Below are 21167 nucleotides of genomic sequence, written 5' to 3' on the forward strand. Positions count from 1 at the left end.
AGTAGCCTTGACCATCCTGTAAATAAAGGGCAGGAAAATTTTGTCTGCAAATGGTAAGGCTGAAATGACTGAGAATGTTAAAAAATCTTATGAATTCTGACTCTCTGGCCATTTTTCCCATATATAAGGGCGTGACAGATTGTTCCGCGAATGGCCAGAGGGATATTAGCCCTTTCCTGTACATAAAGGAAGCAGTCCCTTTGCTTGGGCTGCAATTGCTAGCTTTGGTGAATACTTAAATTGCTGAGTTTCTCTTTTTTGTTTTAAAATCTAACCCTATTTTTAAAATCTACTCCTTACCCTTCCCTTCCCTTCCCTTATTCAAATTCTAATTTAGCCAAAAGATGCAACATTTTCAATAGTATAAAAGGTTTGCTGAGACATGAACTCTGCACATGCACAGAGGCTAGATCAGCTTAAAAAAAAAAGAGGGAGAGAGAGAGAGAGAGAGGAAGGAGGGGGGAGAGGAGGTTTGGAGAGCGTGTGCTGCAGGGAGAAACCTATCCAAATTTCCTTATGTAAAACTTGGAACCATTGAGGGAAATCACCCTTAATGTGTCTTTTGCTCCAAGGGCTACATAAGACAAAAGGGTAAAGTGCTGGACCATCAAAAGTCAAGAGGTTGCCAAGTTTCAAATCTTAACATGCCAAATTCTTTTCACAGGTAAATATCAAAGCACTCCCACTGACTTCTCACATGAAATAATTTTCCCTTTTAACAGGATATGTGAACCCCACTAGCAAAGTGTTTGTCCCTTCTTTTCTCCCACAGCAACTTTCTTTCTGTTCTGTGAAACAAGTCTGAATCCCTGCTGTATTAGTGACTTCCATCTCTTTGTGGCTTTGACACTTTAAGTTACAAATAATCTGTTTTCATTTATTTAATCAGTTTTTCCATGATGTCTATGAAATTAATCAAAGCACAACCAAACATTGTTTGTGGAATGGTATTTGTTTACCTTTTTGCCTGAGTATTTTGCCTGAGTATTATTATTTTTGTTTCCTCATAGGTCATTGTATGTCTCTCTGTGTGTGTGTGTGTGTGTGTGTGTGTGTGTGTGTGTGTGTTTTACTTTGGGGACATGTCCATCACATATTGAAAGTCATTTTAAGCCCTTTTCCATTGTTTTACCATTTTTTCAGTCCAGTAGTAATCTGTGTGGTTTTGATAATATCTTTGTATTATTTAATAATAATTCTTTTCTAAATCTGATGTCTTTGTGTCAAGTCTGTTTTCATCTGACTGGTAATCTAATTTTTTGCTTTCTTTTTTATTTTTTAACCTTTGTTGTATTTTTTACAGTTCTCTTTCTATACATGTGGAGTAATTTTTTATTTAATAATATGAAAAAACAACAACAACAACAAAACTAAGTGAAGGAAAGCAAACAAACTTAGCAGATAATAACAGTAATTATATGAAAATGTGATAATAATATTAAAATGAGTAAAATGCTTAACGTGCTAAGATAACTCAAGGAGATGGGGGGGGGCTTTTGCCCCTTCCTTTTCTAACTCTGTCTTTTAAGTCCCTAAAAAACCCTGCCCCCTTACAGGATGTCACTTCTACAGATGTGTTACTACAGACCTATGATGAAAAAGCTTCGCCACCACCTGCAGCAACAACAGACACCAAAGTTTTCAAAGTGCCCACAGCTATCTCTTTCAAAGGATATAGACTGACGGGGGAGTGGGGCTGACAAAGGGGGGAGGAGTTGAATTGCAAGGACATTTTCTCACTTTTGAACTTTAAGACTGTGCTCCAGGATTGAGAAGATCACAATTGTCTCAAGATATGCAACTGATATTTAATTAGTTTTTTTGGTATTATGTGTTATTACGTAGGAATGTTGAAATGTGTCTGACAGTGTGTTATTTCCACAAAGGGGGGGGGTATTTTTGTGTGTAATTGTTTTTATGTTTAATGTCTTATTGCTTACACACCAATGGAGAATTCTCGTGCATTTTATACTTTCTAATAGCTCGCGCTATTGCGTAGTCCAATGTTTAGATTGTCCCACCTGGCACTATGCCAACCTTCCCTACCCATTTTTAAAATGTGCTAAAACTCGCTTTACCAAGGAGAAGCTTCTAAGATAAATGAAGGTGGATATGCATTGGTTTAGCAGGAATGATCCCTTACAGACTTAAATTGACTTATTTGGACAAGTGCCCTTTTGAAGAATGGTTTTCTTTTAACAGATTGGTTTGAAGAGTTGAGAACCATTGGGGCAAGATAAATTCAAATTGGACTCAGTTTGAATTGGGCAAGTGTATCCAGGCTGGAATTAGCTTTTTGGTCCTTTAAGTGCAAGTGAGCAACTTCCCATGAGTGCAAGACCACAGCCTATAATAAAATCCCATAAAAAGGCCAAGGCAAAGACATCTCTCTCATGAGATGCCCAAACCTGTGCCAGCTATGGTGAATGCCAGGCGACAGGTTAAATGAAAGCCCTGAGGGGATTCAACAGACAGGATGTGTTGCTGTAGCGCTGTGAGACCACAGAAGAGGTAGCTTGACACCTGAGAAACACACAAAAATGGCGAAGGACAAAACACCAACTGCATTTTTCAGTCATTAGTGGACCTTCCTGCTAAATGTAAAGCATAGCCACTTTTGAGAAAATGTTTCTCCCAAGAGCTTATTTTTATATGATATATTTATACAAAGGCATCCATTTACAACATACGATGTTATTATTTGTGGGGCAAAAAATTTTAAGAAAAATTGTAGCCCCAAAGGGGGGATAATGTGATAGGAATTTTATGGTTTTAGATATATGGCAACGTTCATAACCACACGTACATAGATCAGCACAGGAAAGCCAACCTGGAACCATTTTGATTCCTAAACTGAGCAAATGTTTCTCTGCATGGTAAAAATGGAAAAGCCTCCCCATTGTCTCTTCCTTCACAAATCCTGTCTTAATCTGTGTTTGAATAAGGGTGTGAGCCTTATCATTACAAAAGACTGCCAAGGCTCCCCAAGAAATCCAATCAAGTAACCTGCCAGACAGGAAATAAACAATGCGACAGGAGAAAACAACATGCAAATGTTCTGTTTTAGACCGCCTTATCTGAGGGGTGGTCTTAGGTTACATCCCTTCTGTGATGAATGCATAATGTTTCTGGGGGTGGTCTTGATCTAGAGGATGGGAATTTCAAAAGTCTTTATAAGCCCTTGCATAGCATTTTTGGGGGGTCCTCTTCCTCTCCTGCGTGTGAGGGGAGCACCCTGTTGCAACAGATTAATAAAGATCAAGCTTACTAGCTGCTTTGCTTCTCAATATTCTCCGGTTGGCCTCTGTTATTTTCTCCTACCAATAGGGAACCTATGTAAGGACTCTATATGGGCTCTTGGATACCCCATAAGGGAAAAGGGCATATTTTTATTTACAACAGCACAAACTATCTCCAACTGTTGCTTATCTTGCTAGTGCCATTAGAGATCAGCACCACCAATGCATTGGATGAGGAGAGGCTCCATGCCAACACAACAGCATGTTGAGCACTGTCAAACTCTCCTTGATAGCTGGCTAAAGCTCATGAAGCAAAAAAGATAAAATAAACACAAAGACATGTATGGGGTGCGTGTGTGTGAAGTTATTTTTTGTAGAGAGGGGCCAGGAGGAGGAGGAGGAGGAGGAGGAAGAAGAAGAAGAAGAAGAAGAAGAAGAAGAGCAGCTACCAAGCCCAAACTGCATAATTAACTTTGGACTGACCTTCCACAGAATTTAGAGATATTCTGAAGGAAGAAAGTATCAAGTGATGGGAAAAGTCACTAAATGCTATTTTCACCAATGCCTGTTCACTCCTACTTTAGACATGAGCTTGATTTTTGTGAAACCACCCAAACTAAAAAAAAAGGGCACTTGCTGAATTCAATGGATTTTGTGCCAGGCTGCTTTCCTTGCATACTCCCAAAGGACGGCTCCCAGCCCTTGCTTCCTTTCTCCAAACTTCTACCACCAGTTGCCTGGGTACTTTCCCCTTCATTAATTATCTGCCAGCCCCTTTCATTATTTTTGCCCAGGCCTCAAAGCCTCCCCCCCCCCCGCACCTTTGCAGGCCAGAGGAAACTGTACCCGAAACCACAACTGTGAATCCCATTCCAAATTTGGCACCACACGTGCCAAGTGGAGGCCTTTTGATTTACAGCCCTTGCAAATATGCACGAGGAATGCTTGCAATCAGCTGACAATGTTGACCCTGAGGAAAGGCAGAAGCTAAGGTTTTAAAGAGCTACACCAGGAGGGTAATCTGCAGGCTTACCCGCCCTTTAGATTTTGCCCTTCTTCTGCTGAGCCAACCAACAGCAGTTGCCTTTGTTTACAAGGGAGCTCCACAGCTTCCTATCAAAGGAATATTGCTACTACTGTTAATAATTGGATGTGCTGAGCATTTATTTAGGGCAGAGATGCCTAATCTATTTCAGCCTGAGGGCCACATTCAGCCTTAGCCAACCCTGATGGTGGGTGCAGCCAGCTCACATTCTTGCATGCCCCCCCCCCCATGCAAGGACAAAACACCTCCTCCCTAAGCTGATCTGTGCAGATCCACTGAGGAGGTGGGTGATCACCCATCCCCTGGCAAGGGAGCGGATGAATCTGTATCCCCCAGTGTAGTCCCTCCAGTCACTCCAGCAGCACCCCCACCCCGCTTTTTGTCAGTCCCAAATTGTTTGGGCATTGAGGTCTGGGGGGAAATGTTTACAGAGAGCCAGGTCAGTCTCTGAGTCCAGGCATTAGCTACCCCTGATTTAATTGGGTCTTCTGCAAACAATATCTCTGTGGTTCCATCTGACTTGAGTGATTGCTAATCTGCCCTTCCTCACTGTTCACACTGAACTGGTTTCATTCCGCTGCAGCATTACAATGTTATGCAGCCAGGGAATCAGTATTGTAGGCTTGGAAGGGACCCCAAGAGTCATCTAGTCCAACCCCCTGCAATGCAGGAATCTCAGCTAAAGTATCTCTGACAGGTGGCCATCCAACCTCTGCTTTAAAACATCAAAGGAAAGAGATTCCACCAGCTCCCGAGGGAGACCATTCTACTGTCAAACAGCTCTTACTATCAGAAAATTCTTCCCGGTGTTGAGTCAGAATCTCCTCTATTTTCACTTGAATACAGTGGCTTGAGTCCTACCCTCCAGAGCAGCAGAAAACAAGCTGGCTCCATCTTCCATGTGTCAGCCCTTGAGATATTTGAAGACGCTCTTTTATCTCTTCTCAGGATCCAGGCTAAGCTTACCTAATGCCCTCAACCGTTCCTCATAAGCCTTGGTTTCCAGACCCAGCTTGTCAAAAATCAAGGTGCTACTACTAGCATACAAAGCCCTAAATAGCTTGGCACCCAAGTACTTCAAAGAGTTCCTTCCTGAATATCAGCCACTTCAAATCCCATGATTAGTAGGCCTTGTTGGTGGTGCAACCATTGGGGGCTGCCTGGGTGGCTGACCTGTGACAGAGACTTTTCAGTGGTGGTTCCTTGGTTATGGAATGCCCTCCCAAATGAGACGTGCCTGCCACTATCTTTAACTTTCAGGAGGAATGTGAAAACATTCCTCTTTACCCAGGAATTTGGTGGCTGAAGAATACTGCTCCTGGCAACCCTAAGATCATAGGATGGGGAAATGTTTCAAACTGCAATTGCCTTTAGAAAGTTTTTGACTGCAACTGCTTTCAAATGTTTTGAAATGCAATGTTTAAAACTAACCGCTTTATACAGGTAATGGTTTTTTGCTTTGTTTTTGTATTTAAATTGTGTCTGTGTTCGGTACCGTGGGCTCTTTCAGGGGGAAAGGGCAGAATATAAATGCAATGAAGGAAGGAAAAATACTGATTAGAACATTCCCAAAGAACCAGCTGTGTTTGTTTGCTGCAGCAAAATCAACAAGGAAAGTCTTGATACATCCCTAACCGTTCTGCCTAATTTCCACAGGCAACGATGCACATGGAGACACTGTAGTTCCACCTCTACAAATCTGACCCAGCAGCCATTGCCCTGGCTTCTGACTTTTCGGCATGCGTTGCCCACCCTGACTATCTCTGTGGTCCATATGGAGCCAGAAACCTGCTTTTGGCTGTGTCCCAGGTACATCGCCATGCCCTTCTGCCCTCACAGAAATGGGCACTTCTTACATTCTTATATTGTGTATGTCACATCTAGTCTGCCATCCTTTTCTTACAGTGGCCAACCAGATGCCCGTGGGATCCGAGCACAAGAGCAGCAACTCTCCCTTCCTGTGGTTTCCAGAAACTGGCATTCAGAAGCATTATTGGACAGAGCATAAGTCATTCTGGCTAGTAGCCTCAGATAGCTCTCTCCTCCTCCATGATTTGGTCCAATGCTTTTCTAAAGCCACCAAAGTTAGTGGCTATCACTGCCTTCGGTAGGAGGGAATTCCATCGTCTGACTTCATGCTATATGAAGAAGTACGTTCTTTTATCTCTCCCAAATTTCCCACAATCCTGGTATGTGCTGTCTCAACAGAACCCTCCCAAGAGAGGAGATAGAATCCAGGTGTTTTATAGGCATTTGGGGAGGAGAGGATATGAAGTGTACATTCTTACTAAAAATGTCAAGGGGAATGGGAAGATTTTTTAGCAATTAAAAAAGGCACTGTATGTTCAGACTTTTAATGATATGTAGCAGTCAGAGTCTGTCACACTTATTCTGATTTAACTGTCCCAGTTGCTCCTTCCATATGGAGTGGAAGTCTGGGAGGAGCCCTGCGTTATGGTGAACTGCTCCTGAGAAAGCCTTAAAAATTTTCCTGAGTCACAAAAAAATGTTGTTAGTCTTTAAATACAGGGTGTGAGTCATGCGGACTGATAGATTACACTCTGCAGCATTTTTTATTCCACCCCCCCCCCAAAGAAAATACAGAGGCCAAAAGATTCCTGCAGTACATTCATCATGGGTAAAAAACAACCCCTTCAGTCTTCTTGCTTTAGTAGCAAATAATGGCAACAGCTGGGTGGATCCTAGCAGCCCTTGGATTTCAGATTTCACACTTGCCACACAAAATATAATAATTCCATCCAGAAACGACAGGCCCAAATAATTATTGGTGCACTTTCAGAAAACTTCTCCCTCCCCCTTGTCAGATGAGGCATAATGCCATCATGAAAATGAGTTCCTGAATTCAAGCAGGATCCGGTACCCTGAGTAAAATGGATGCATATCAACATCTCCTATATGGTTGCCCCGCGAAGGTTCCTGCCATGACCCTGGAACCAGGTTTCCCCATTTTCAGGGGTGAGAGCAATAACTCCCGAGTCAGTAGGGGGATTACACATAGGCACAGGAGAAGCACTGCCTTCCTCTGACTCAGATAAATCCTACCCCAGGGATTGCCTGGGCCAATGAGTTTGAGTTCTCCAGTACCTTTTTTGGAGTGACTCCCACTGTGTTGACATCAAAGCTCCACTGTATGTAACTTGCCCACCATTTTCTTGAGACTGAAGCACGTTCTGCTTTTAGTGTTCCCAAATGCTTAGGTTTTGAGCATACAGAACAACACTGCAGAGCTCTTCCTGCATGACGTTTTCTCCAGAGTGACCCTAGGAGCCCATCCTCTGTGGCTGACTCACCTCCTTCCACTCAGATGGGTTCCAATTAGAGCAAAGGGTGAGGAGTCTCTTTCTCAGTGGCTAAAATACTTCCCAGTGTGAGCCAGTGTGGTGTAGTGGTTAAGAGTGGTAGACTCGTAATCTGGTGAACCGGGTTCGCATCCCCGCTCCTCCACATGCAGCTGCTGGGTGACCTTGGGCCAGTCACACTTCTTTGAAGTCTCTCAGCCCCACTCACCTCACAGAGTGTTTGTTGTGGGGGAGGAAGGAAAGGAGATTGTTAGCCGCTTTGAGACTCCTTAGGGTAGTGATAAAGCAGGATATCAAATCCAAACTCTTCTTCCCCTTCTTACTGACTGGGTGGCTCTAGGTTGTTGATGGCAGGGACCCTTTTGGGATCCTGCTACAGAAATAGTCATTGGTCTTGGAACCTGGACCATTACAGCATCCAATTTTCCCCACAACTGGCAGTCAGATGCCCTAGTGAGATGCCCACCAGGTGGGCTTAAAGGCAACGGCTCTTCCACCTTCGGCAATAGGTTATCTGCATCTCAGCATGGAGTTTTGTCTTTAACCATTAATGGCTGCTGACAGACCAGCCCTCCACAAATTTGCCTCATGTCATTTTATAGTAATCTTAGCACAGGATAGGAAGAAACTAGACTGGAATTCACTGACATATCTCTAGGTGGATTTGCTGTAGATCCCCTTTCTAGGTTCTGAGAAACACACCTTCCTTCTAGCACTTATTGCCGACAAGCTCTACTACACAGCCCACCTGGTGCCTTCCAGATGCTTTAGACTACAATTCCCATCAGCCCCAGTCAGCACAGCTCATGCCCCAGGTTGAGAAAGGCTGTGTATCAGAGTGTGCAATACAGTGGTACCTCATGTTAATTACGTAATTCGTTCCGGAGGTCCGTTCTTAACCTGAAACTGTTCTTAACCTGAAGCACCACTTTAGCTAATGGGGCCTCCTGCTGCTGCTGCTGCTGTGCGATTTCTGTTCTCATCCTGAAGCAAAGTTCTTAACCCGAGGTACTATTTCTGGGTTAGCGGAGTCTGTAACCTGAAGCGTATGTAACCTGAAGCGTATGTAACCCGAGGTACCACTGTAGGTTGGAAGCTGCCCAGAGTGGCTGCGGCAGCCCAAGCGGGGTATAAATAATAAAATTGTTGTTGTTGTTGAATAGGGTTCCCTATTTTCATGGGAGGGTCTGCAGTGGCTGTGCATTTTGCACCCGGGCCCGCATTGGGTAGACTAGCGCTCTAGTTGGTGGAAGGAGTATTGGACGATGTCTTCTTCACCCCTCCAAGCAGAGACATTAAACAAGACGAAAATAATCTCAAATGGAGTTAGTGCTGGGGATGTTTCTGAGATAGAGAAGGTGAGTTGGAGCACCTCAGGCCTATTTAACGAGGTCCCCTGGCATAATTTAGCTAATGTGGGGTGTCCCCCCCCCCCCGTGTAGATGTAGGCGGGGGGGGCGCTGACTCCCTAGGGCCTAGAGAAAGCAAAACAATAGAAATAACTGACGAATCATGTCGGTTTGTCACCCCCAAAGTCCTGCCCCCCCAAGAAAAATCCTGTCTATGCCCATGTTCCGTCCCCTTAAAAATCAGTTAACCCTTTCAGCTTTCCCAGAATATATTTAGGGCCTTTAAGAGTCCCTTAACAACAGAGACAGTAAAGTGGGTTCCTTGATCTCCTTCTAAACTGCCTGGAACTCCAAATCTAGGCACAAATAGGAGCAGGGAAAATTCTCACTCACGTTGAAATCCTGTTTTATAACTAGCAGCGCATATTTGAAAGCATTCACAGGTAAGAGCTCAGCAAAGTCTAGCTGTAAATTCTGCATGGAGTAATCTGCCCACACATGGCTGCTTATCTGGGGCCTAATTTTTATTATAATAATTATGTAAAGTGGTACCTCAGGTTAAGTATTTAATTTGTTCTGGAGGTCTGTTCTTAACCTGAAACTGTTCTTAACCTGAAGCACCACTTTAGCTAATGGGGTCTCCTGCTGCCACTGCGCCGCTGGAGCACGATTTCTGTTCTCATCCTGAAGCAAAGTTCTTAACCTGAGGTACTATTTCTGGGTTAGCAGAGTCTGTAACCTGAAGCGTATGTAACCTGAGGTACCACTGTACTTTAAATCAAGGAAGGAATCCTTTAACTGCCCCCCCCCCCCAAGCCATGCTGTTAACAAACTTTTCCCTCTGGTTTTCTGAAGAAGTAGGCAATAAGCTCATGACAGCTTATGTTCCATTAATAAAATTATTTAGTCTTGAAGCTGCTACTGGACCAGGATACACTTGCAGCTTATCAGCTTATCAGCTTCCCAGCACTTGCACAAACTTCTTGGCAGGTTTTAGGTTCCCATTCTGTTTGTTTCCTTTATCCCTCAAGAACATTGGAGACTGTTAGGCTTTCTGACCGAAGAGCAAGCCATCTCTCTGCCGCCGCCCTCTCCCACTTCCTTAAGTGAAAGGCTGATTCTGCAAGCTAAGTTATAAATTGGTTCACGTGCATCCCAAAGATCTGTCAAGATATGGTAGGCCTGAAATATTTCCAACCATCGGCTGCACCGCAACCTCTGGAAGAGAAACCATTTCCCTTCTAAAAGCCTTTCAACCTGCTAATGATCCGGCCTACACAATGCAATTTCTTTTCCAGAGTCACAGCCTTAAGTTGGCTTATGAATTACAAATTACGGAAACTGTGCATTTGATCACAGCAATAATCATAGAATCATAGAATCATAGAGTTGGAAGAGACCCCAAGGGCCATCGAGTCCAACCCCCTGCCAAGCAGGAAACACCATCAGAGCACTCCTGACATATGGTTGTCAAGCCTCTGCTGAAAGACCTCCAAAGAAGGAGACTCCACCACACTCCTTGGCAGCAAATTCTACTGTCGAACAGCTCTTACTGTCAGGAAGTTCTTCCTAATGTTGAGGTGGAATCTTCTTTCTTGTAGTTTGGATCCATTGCTCCGTGTCCGCTTCTCTGGAGCAGCAGAAAACAACCTTTCTCCCTCCTCTATGTGACATCCTTTTATATATTTGAACATGGCTATCATATCACCCCTTAACCTCCTCTTCTCCAGGCTAAACATGCCCAGCTCCCTTAGCCGTACCTCATAAGGCATCGTTTCCAGGCCTTTGACCATTTTGGTTGCCCTCCTCTGGACACGTTCCAGTTTGTCAGTGTCCTTCTTGAACTGTGGTGCCCAGAACTGGACACAGTACTCCAGGTGAGGTCTGACCAGAGCAGAATACAGTGGCACTATTACTTCCCTTGATCTAGATGCTATACTCCTATTGATGCAGCCCAGAATTGCATTGGCTTTTTTAGCTGCCGCGTCACACTGTTGGCTCATGTCAAGTTTGTGGTCAACCAAGACTCCTAGATCCTTTTCACATGTACTGCTCTCAAGCCAGGTATCACCCATCTTGTATTTGTGCCTCTCATTTTTTTTGCCCAAGTGCAATACTTTACATTTCTCCCTGTTAAAATTCATCTTGTTTGTTTTGGCCCAGTTCTCTAATCTGTCAAGGTCGTTTTGAAGTGTGATCCTGTCCTCTGGGGTGTTAGCCACCCCTCCCAGTTTGGTGTCATCTGCAAATTTGATCAGGGTGCCCTTGAGTCCATCATCCAAGTCGTTGATAAAGATGTTGAATAAGACCGGGCCCAAGACAGAACCCTGTGGCACCCCACTAGTCACTCTTCTCCAGGATGAAGAGGAACCATTGATGAGCACCCTTTGGCTTCGGTCAGTCAGCCAGTTACAAATCCACTGAGTGGTAGCATAGTCAAGACCGCATTTTACCAGCTTCTTTACAAGAATATCATGGGGCACCTTGTCAAATGCCTTGCTGAAATCAAGGTAGGCTACATCCCTTCATCTACCAGGCTTGTAATTCTGTCAAAAAACGAGATCAGGTTAGTCTGACATGACTTATTTTTCAGAAATCCATGCTGACTATTGGTGATCACAGCATTCCTTTCTAGGTGCTCACAGACTGTTTGCTTAATGATCTGCTCCAGAATCTTCCCTGGTATTGATGTCAGACTGACTGGGCGGTAATTATTTGGGTCCTCTCTTTTCCCCTTTTTGAAAATAGGGACAACATTTGCCCTCCTCCAGTCTGCCGGGACTTCGCCTGTTCTCCAGGAATTCTCAAAGATGACTGCCAGTGGTTCTGAGATCACATCTGCCAGTTCTTTTAATACTCTTGGATGCAGTTCATCTGGCCCTGGAGACTTGAATACATCTAAACTAGCCAAGTATTCTTGTACTATCTCCTTAGTTATTCTGGGCTGTGTTTCCTTTGCTGAATCATTTGCTCCAAATTCTTCAGGTCGGGCATTGTTTTCTTTATCGGAGAAGACTGAGGCAAAGAAGGCATTGAGGAGTTCAGCCCTTTCTGTGGCCCCTGTTTGCATTTCACCATCTTCTCCTCTGAGTGACCCCACTGTTTCTTTGTTCTTCCTTTTGCTACGAACATACCCATAAAAGCCTTTTTTGTTGCTTTTAACCTCTCTAGCAAGCCTGAGTTCATTCTGTGCTTTAGCTTTTCTGACTTTGTGTCTACACGTGCTGGCTATTTGTTTGAATTTGTTTGAATTCCTCTTTGGTGGTTTCCCCCCTTTTCCATTTTTTGTACACATCCTTTTTTAATCTTAACTCAGTTAAAAGTTCTTTAGATAGCCACCCTGGCTTCTTTAGGCACCTTCCATGTAATCATTTGACTATAACTTCCTCCCTCTCTGCTCCCCCCTTTACCACCTCCAGCTTCAAGCTCAGGAACTGAATAAATACACACTCACTCTTTGATTACCCTCTGATGTTTTAATTGCTTTTTTCAAGGCTGATAATTAGGGAATGGGGTCCACCTTTGAAACAAATGCTTTGCCTTTTGCAGGGAAGCAGCCTCTGGAACTTAATTGTCTAATACTATAGAGAGTATGGACATTTCTTTGGCAGAGACCTTAAGCATAACTGTTTGGAAGACCTTAAGCATAACTGCTACACCGAAAGAGCGCTTTGTTCCAGGGCTGATCCAAATGCCAAAATTTTCTGTCTTCTATCTTCCAACCTCTGTTTTGCACCCACCACCTGTTTTTACCTTCCCACTATGAAATTATCAGCATATATGAGTTGAGGAAGGAGTCATCAAGGCAGTGCTGGCCTTTCTACAAAAATGTTAACATCATGTGGAAGAAATAAGAAAGAAATCTATTGGGAAGACACCTTAAAAGGAACGCGACTTAAAAATCCTAGGGCTTACATTGCTACCTTCCTCCACAGCAACAGATGGCGCTGTTGCATTACACATTCCTATTAGGAACAACACAACCAGCTCTCTTATTCCATACATTCATATACAGTGGTACCTCGGGTTACATATGCTTCAGGTTACAGACTCCGCTAACCCAGAAATAGTACCTCGGGTTAGGAACTTTGCTTCAGGATGTGAACAGAAATCATGTGGTGGCAACAGGAGGCCCCATTAGCTAAAGTGGTGCTTCAGGTTAAGAACAGTTTCAGGGTAAGAACGGACCTCCAGAACGAATTAAGTATTTAACCCGAGGTACCACTGTATCTCAACAGGGTCTCCCCTGACTCAAAATATCTTAAGTACTGAACAGTTCCTCAAGGAACAGCTTTTAGCCTCAGCAACTGATCTGGAAAAATACACTCTTCAGGTCTAGATTCAGGTACAGCCACAGCCAACCCTGGCCTCAGCTATGCACAGCTCTGGCTTCCAGTATGGGGTAATTTCTAAAGAGGGAACAATGTCTCTCCATTTTGAATGCAGATTTACTAAGTTGGACAACTGGGTCATTCTGAACAATACTCAGTGTTCATCAATGATTCAGCCAGAAGCATCTAAGAGAGAGTACGTGAGCTTACCTGATTAATGTGTTTCAGCTTATCAATGATCTGGCTAACGACGGGTTCAGGTCCTTTCACCTTGACTTCATGGTTGCTGAGCTGGGTCTTTCCTCCGTTCCTCACTGCCTGGCGGGTGTACCTGCAAGGGCATGACAACCATGAGTAACACAAATGGTGTGCAAGAAATAAGAAGATGCTGTCTGAGGGTCCCAGAAGGAGGCACAAAGTGTAATATTCCCCCCCCCCTTCCAAGAGTCTAAGGCAGATGTTCCAAAAATGGGGTGTTGGGAGAACCTTCATTTTCTGAGTTACCCAAGTTCCCTCTGCCATTTCCAAGTCTTGATAACAATTCCCTTGGTTCCATCTTGTGGAACAACACAGTGCATGACACCTGGTGCAGGTGTCTTATGCTTTGAGTAATCTGTAAGTGCTCTGTTCCTGTTGCTTTTGAAGCAGCAAAGGCAGGCAAGACAAGATCAGCTCAGAAAAACATCTATTTTAGCAAAGATCCTCATTAAATTAAAAACAATAACAGCAAAAGTGGGTGTGGGAAAGTGAGCAGAATAACAAGCAAAGCAGAATGACCAAGAGGATGGAGCAAGGAAAAGTTGCAGCACCAGGGACTTCACAGTTTAGAGAAAAAGCAAGGAAGAGGTGACATAATAAGAGCTTCATAACATTATGCATGGCATGGAGAAAGTGAGAGATAAAAGTTTCTCTCTCTCCAATGAAGAGGACTGCATGTTGGAAGATTCAAGGCAGTTAAAAAGAAGGCCTTATTCACACAGCTCATAGTTAAACTGGAACATGGGCTCCCTCAGAAGGCAGTGATGGCCACCATCTGGGATGGCTTGAAAAGAGGATGAGACACATTCATGGAGAACCCTATTGATGGCTACTCGCCAGGATGGCTATGCTTGGCCTCCATGGCCAGAGGCAGAAATGCTGCTGAACATCAGTTGCTGGAGGCGAGGAGGGTGCTCTTGTGGGAGTCCACCATGAGAGCAGGGTGGTGGGCTAGGGCGGCCCTTGGCACGATGCAGCAGGCTTCTCTCTCTCTTTTTTTTAAATAATATTTATTATTTTTCCAAAAACACTAAAAAAAAAGAAGAAAAAAGAAAAAGAAAAACAATACAATACAACACATCAAATTAACAAAACAAGACAAAGACAATAAAATAAATCAAACAATTTCATTATCCCATCTTTCATTCACTTATTTCCACGACCTCCTCACACCTCCCTTTTTGTATTCCACTTCTGTTAATTATTTCAGCAATTCCTTTCCATCTTCCTCTGTTTCCTATCCTATAATTATCTTAACTCATTCTAACCTTATTTTTTCCTTTAATACTCTATTAACCTATCTGTACTTAATTCCTTATAATATTTCTACTAAAGCCATATAACTTCGTTTCAACATTTTTCTAACATTCATTAATTTTACAATATTTCTGTAGATAGTCTTTAAACTTTTTCCAATCTTCTTCCACCAACTCTTCTCCCTGGTCTTGGATTCTGCCAGTCATTTCCGCCAGTTCCATGTAGTCCATCAACTTCATCTGCCATTCTTCCCGGGTGGGCAAATCTTGTGTCTTCCAATACTTCGCGATGAGTATTCTTGCTGCTGTTGTTGCGTACATAAAAAAAGTTCTATCCTTCTTTGGCACCAATTGGCCGACCATGCCCAGGAGAAAGGCCTCTGGTTTCTTCAAGAAGATATATTTAAATACCTTTTTCATTTCATTATAAATCATCTCCCAGAATGTCTTAATCCTTGGGCACGTCCACCAAAGGTGAAAGAATGTGCCTTCAGTCTCATTACATTTCCAACATTTATTTTCAGGCAAATGGTAAATTTTTGCAAGCTTGACTAGTGTCATGTACCACCTATAAATCATTTTCATTAAGTTTTCTCTTAGGGCATTACATGCCGTAAATTTCATACCTGTGGTCCATAACTGTTCCCAGTCAGCCATCATTATATTATGTCCAACATCTTGTGCCCATTTACTCATAGCTGATTTCACCGTTTCATCCTGAGTGTTCCATTTCAACAGCAAGTTATACATTTTTGACAAATTCTTAATTTTGGAATCTAGCAATTCTGTTTCCAATTTTGATTTTTCCACCTGGAAACCAACTTTTTTGTCCAAATTATATGCCTCCATTATTTGATAATAATGGAGCCAATCTCACACTTTATTTTTCAATTTTTCAAAGCTCTGCAATTTTAGTCTGTCTCCCTCATGTTCCAGAATTTCCCAATATTTCGGCCATTTGGCCTCCATATTGAGTTTTTTCTGTGCCTTCGCTTCCATTGGTGACAACCATCTTGGGGTTTTCTTTTCTAACAAATCTTTATATCTTATCCATACATTAAACAATGCTTTTCTGACAATATGATTTTTAAACGCTTTATGTGCTTTTACCTTATCGTACCACAAATATGCATGCCAACCAAATACATTATTAAAACCTTCTAGGTCCAACACATCAGTGTTTTCAAGTAGCAGCCATTCTCTCAGCCAACAAAAAGCAGCTGATTCATAATAGAGTTTTAGGTCTGGCACGGCAAATCCACCTCTTTCTTTAGCATCAGTTAATATCTTAAATTTTATTCGAGGCTTCTTGCCCTGCCAAACAAATCTGGAAATATCTTTCTGCCACTTCTTTAAAAAATCCATCTTATCCAAAATTTGTAATGTTTGAAACAAGAACAACATCCTTGGCAGCACATTCATTTTTATCACAGCAATTCGGCCTAACAATGACAACTTCAGATTTGACCATATTTCTAAGTCCTTTTTCACTTAGAATCATAGAATCATAGAGTTGGAAGAGACCACAAGGGTCATCGAGTCCAACCCCCTGCCAAGCAGGAAACACCATCAGAGCACTCCTGACATATGGTTGTCAAGCCTCTGCTTAAAGACCTCCAAAGAAGGAGACTCCACCACACTCCTTGGCAGCAAATTCCACTGTCCAACAGCTCTTACTGTCAGGAAGTTCTTCCTAATGTTTAGGTGGAATCTTCTTTCTTGTAGTTTGGATCCATTGCTCCGTGTCCGCTTCTCTGGAATTATATTCCTCATATTGTCAGACAAATGTCTGCCCGGGAGAAAGCCCGCTTGATCTTTTTGAATTTCTTCTACTAACACCTTTTTTAATCTTTTGGCCAAAATGTCTGCAAAAATTTTATAATCCACATTTAGCAACGATATGGGGCAGTAGTTTTTGAGCTGTGTCTTTTCAGTCTCTGTTTTTGGTATAAGTGTAATGTAAGCTTCCTTCCACGACTCTGGTGCCTTTCTTCCTTCCAATATTTCATTACAGACTTCCTTCAATGGTTGTATTAACCAATCTTTCAAAGATCTGTAATATCTTGAAATCAAACCATCTGGTCCTGGAGATTTACCTAATTGCATGTTCTGGATAGCCCCTTCCACCTCCTGGTCCGTTATTTTGTAGTTCTACATTAGTTGTTTTTCCTGTGAGATTTTGCGTAGTCCATTTATTTTCAAGAATCGATCAATGTCCATTTCTTTCTGCTTCTCCTGTGTATAAAGTTGTTTAAAATACCTCTGGAAACACTTCCTAATCTCCACTGGGTTCTGTATATTTTTTCCTTCCACTTCCAAATTCGTGATAGTATTGAGTTTTTGTCTTTTTTTCATTTGCCAGGCCAACAATTTCCCACATTTATTTGCCGATTCAAATGTCTTTTGCCTCATCTGTTTAATCTTCCATTCTATTTCCTGATTCATCAGCTTCGCATATTGTACCTGGTATAACTTTATCTCTTTCAGAATCTCCTGTGACTTTGGTTTTGCTCTCAGTTTCTTCTCTCCTTCCCCTATCTTTCCCAGGATTTTATCTTTTTTTTCATTCTGAGTTCTCTTCTTAATTGCATTCTGTTGTATTAGGAATCCTCTCATAACCGCTTTGCTTGCATCCCAAATTACTCTTTTTTCCACTGTAGTGTTCCTGTTTATCTCAAAATAATCTCTTAGAGTTTTTTGGGCCTTCTTGGTCACCTCTTCATTCCTAAACAAGGTGTCATTCATCCTCCATCTGAAGGAGCCACTTGGCATTAATTTCATTTCCATCTTCACCGCATTATGGTCCGAACAAGTTTTGGGGCAGATCTCCACTTTGCTAGTCTTCGGAGCCAGTCCCCTGGTTACCCAGATTTGGTCAATTCTTGTCCATATCATTTTAGCCTCAGAGAAGAAAGTTCCCTCTCTTCCCAGAGGGTTCTTCATTCTCCAAATATCAACTAAATCCATGTTTTCAGTCATGTCATAGAATCATAGAATCATAGAGTTGGAAGAGACCACAAGGGCCATCGAGTCCAACCCCCTGCCAAGCAGGAAACACCATCAGAGCACTCCTGACATATGGTTGTCAAGCCTCTGCTTAAAGACCTCCAAAGAAGGAGACTCCACCACACTCCTTGGCAGCAAATTCCACTGTCGAACAGCTCTTACTGTCAGGAAGTCAAAAAAGGTTTTTGGTAGTCTACCATCTTTGGTGACTACCAGTCTCTGTGCCTTATTCATATTTGTAGACACCACTCCATTCATATCTCCCATCAAAATCATATTATAATCCATATAATCCATCAGGGTCTCATGTAACTTCTTAAAGAATTCCGAATTTCCTTCATTTGGTGCATATATACCTAGAATCAAAAATTTCTCTCCTTGTGATTGAATTTCAATTGCTACAAATCTTCCTTGGTCGTCTTTAAATAAGAATTTCGGTGATAGGCTCTCCTTTGCATAGAGGACCACTCCTCTTTTTTTAACGTTGTCTGATGAAATGAATTCTTGGCCCAATCTTTTATTACTCAATATTTTCCTGTGTAGCCTTATCACATGTGTTTCTTGTAAACAAATTAAGTCCAAATGTTCTTTTTTCAATAAATGAAAGATTTTCCGCCTCTTTTCAGGGGAATTTAGTCCATTTACATTCCAGCTCAAAACCTGCAACGCCATCATGTAATTACGCTAATGTTCCTCCAACTGCACCCAATGCTTGCTCTTCTTCTGTTGGTGGTAATGGTAGCACGTTCACTGGGGAGTCCAGTCCAAAAGACAATGTTGATATGTCCAATGTTCCCCTGTTTGGTGATCTTCTGTCCAATGCTCTCTGCTCTAGCGCTCTATCTGGTGATCTTCTGTCCGATGCTCTTGGCTCTTTTCCAAGTCCCTTCTGCAAATCTTCCTCGTGCTTGTACAAAAATTTCACTTTATCCTCTACTGATCTTATTTTTATTTTCCTACCTTTGAAACTGAAAGATAGCCTTGGGGAAACTCCCACCTAAAGATAATTTTATTCTTTCTCAGCAGGGCAACAATATCTCCATAGTCAGGCCTAAGATCCAAAAGATATTTCGGGACGTCTTTAAAAATTACCACTCTTGACTGTTGTACTTCTAGGTTCTTCTGGTAGTGCCAACCCAAGATTTTATCTCTCTCTTCTTTAGTTCGAAGAGTAATCAAGCAGTCTCTTATTATATTCTTCTCTTTTTTCCCTCCTCTTCCAAGTCTAAAGGCCCTCACAATTCTAAACTCTTCTTGTCCCAAGTCCAGGTCCCAAAAATCAGCAAATTCCTGTGTAAGAAAGTCTATCAAACTTTCCTTCTCAAATTCAGGTAGGCCTCTGATCCTCAAATTTGTCTGTTTTTCTTTAAGTTCAATCATAGCAAGCGTCAGCTTATGTTCATCAAGTTGCCTCTGTAGGGCTGGGACTCTCTCTTTCTCCAATTGTGTTACTTTACATTCAGCAGCTGCAGCCTTTTCCCTAGCTTCCTCCGCAGTCTGCCGTATCAGAGTGGATTCCTGTATCAATTTCTGAATCGTTTCTGTATTGGTATTCACCTTTAGTCCCAAATTGTTTATGCTTTCCGTATTTAAATCAATTTTATTAGTTGCAGCGTCCACTTTCTTATTAAGCTGTTCCAATGAGTCATTTATCTTACTTAACGCAACCGCTAATGCCTCTTCTGATAGCATTCCTTTTGATTTTGGTTGTGCTGATATAGACACAGCAGCAGCCGGAGGAAGGGGATCTGGTATTGAACTTCTCCTAGGTTGCTGCCTAATCTTCCCAGACCTTAATGTTTTTTCAGCAGTTGGCAAATCTATTTTTTCCTTTCCATTTGCCATAACACTTAAACGATTCAAGGTCAGTCCCAGAGTCACACAGTTTCTTATCTTACAGCTGGAAATTCCCCTAGCTCCACACTTGTAGAACTCTTGTAAAACAACCAGTTTCAAAAATTTCCACTAGGGGGAAACAGTTTCAATTTATGTTACTTGTATTGATCAATAATGTCCTCTTTTAAACACAATTCAAACATCCAAAGTTAGTTTCAGTTTTCTGTTACTATTTATTCCTTTTTAGAAACAACCAGAGACTGTAGAAGCAATGTAGAAACAATGTATTTGTCTTACTTAGCTAGCTGTCAGTGAACGTTCTATACGCTGTCAATCCAGCCGAATCCCACGTTCACAGGCTTCTCCCACCTGTGATTTTTTGCGGGTCTCCGCCTTCGCCGTAGCGGCCAGACCCAATTTTCCACGGGGCAAATTCCTCCCAGTCAGAGGAATTCAGCCATTGCCAATGGCGCCAACCCGGAAGTCTTGATGCAGCAGGCTTCTCTTATGTCCTAATGTAAGTGTTTTGGTCATTTGCAAAGGATCACTTTAAAGCTATTTCATCACATAAATGTATATATAGTAATTCAGATCTTCCATTTATCGCGTAAGACTGGGGGCAGCACCCACATTCACAAATAGCTGGCACCAGGTGGGCTTCTTATCTGGTCATAAACAGTTGGCAAAGCTGACAAAGCGTGTTCTCCTTCATAGAGGGGTGGGGTCTGACAGGCCACCCCTCTGTTGCTGGGTGGGATCATATAGATGGCCATAGCTGTTTGAGCTGCTGAGGAAATTTTGATGTTGCCAATTTGTGGGATGGACCAAGGGTTTTATATACTGAGCACACGGCATTGAGCATTCTCTTTCGCTGCATGCACCGGATCACCTGGAGCGATCGGACCGTCTGGAGGACAGTGGAGCGATCTTCTCATTGTCTGGCTACATTTCTTTATTTCTCCCTTCTTTTTAATCCTCTCTTGCCCCTTAATTCATTTAATTCCCCTTTTTTCCTGTTTGATTTCCCACCCTTTGCCCTGCCCCATGGGAAGGTTCTCCCTGTATCTGTGAGCACTGCCTGTGCATAATCCTCCTTGGCTTGCCTTTCCCAATAGGGAGAGAGCCCCCTTTCTTTCGCAAAAAGGTTTTCCCCATTTCGCCTGTTGGTTAATTGTGGGGCTAGTCAGGGCTGTTCCCAGCTTAGCTGGAATCACCTTCGTTTATAGTATTCCCGAAGGCTGGGCCTCGTCCTTAGTCAGAGATTCTTAAGAGCAGAAGCAGTGAGACCTGCACAAATCATTCCAGCCTAAGGCCTGCTACTGTTCGCAGTGAATTGTGGAGTCTCTGTGACATGGGACTCACCCTCCCTATAGAAATGTATCTGTTTGCTCTCAGGCTCAGTAGCTCAGTGTGTGCGAATTGTTGCTCTTGTATATCTGAGGCAGACAGAGTGGAGCCAGTGTCTCTCTGTGCCTCCAATGACTATGAGCACTCTGTGTAGGCTCTTTAACTATGCTGTTTCTGAAC

The 21167-nt window shown here is 42.7% G+C and overlaps 1 protein-coding gene across 3 annotated transcripts in view; it reads right to left on the reverse strand.

Annotated features, from left to right (window-relative positions):
* GPC3 (glypican 3) overlaps positions 1-21167 on the reverse strand; it is a 293898-nt gene that overhangs the window by 78245 nt on the left and 194486 nt on the right. For all 3 annotated transcript variants that reach the window (XM_080990368.1, XM_080990367.1, XM_080990366.1), the window contains one exon: positions 13495-13615. In XM_080990368.1, the coding sequence (XP_080846494.1) occupies positions 13495-13615 (121 nt within the window). The remainder of the gene's footprint in view (positions 1-13494; positions 13616-21167) is intronic.

Source organism: Podarcis pityusensis (assembly GCF_964106645.2).
Source record: "Podarcis pityusensis genome assembly, chromosome: Z".
NCBI classification, from domain to species: domain Eukaryota; kingdom Metazoa; phylum Chordata; class Lepidosauria; order Squamata; family Lacertidae; genus Podarcis; species Podarcis pityusensis.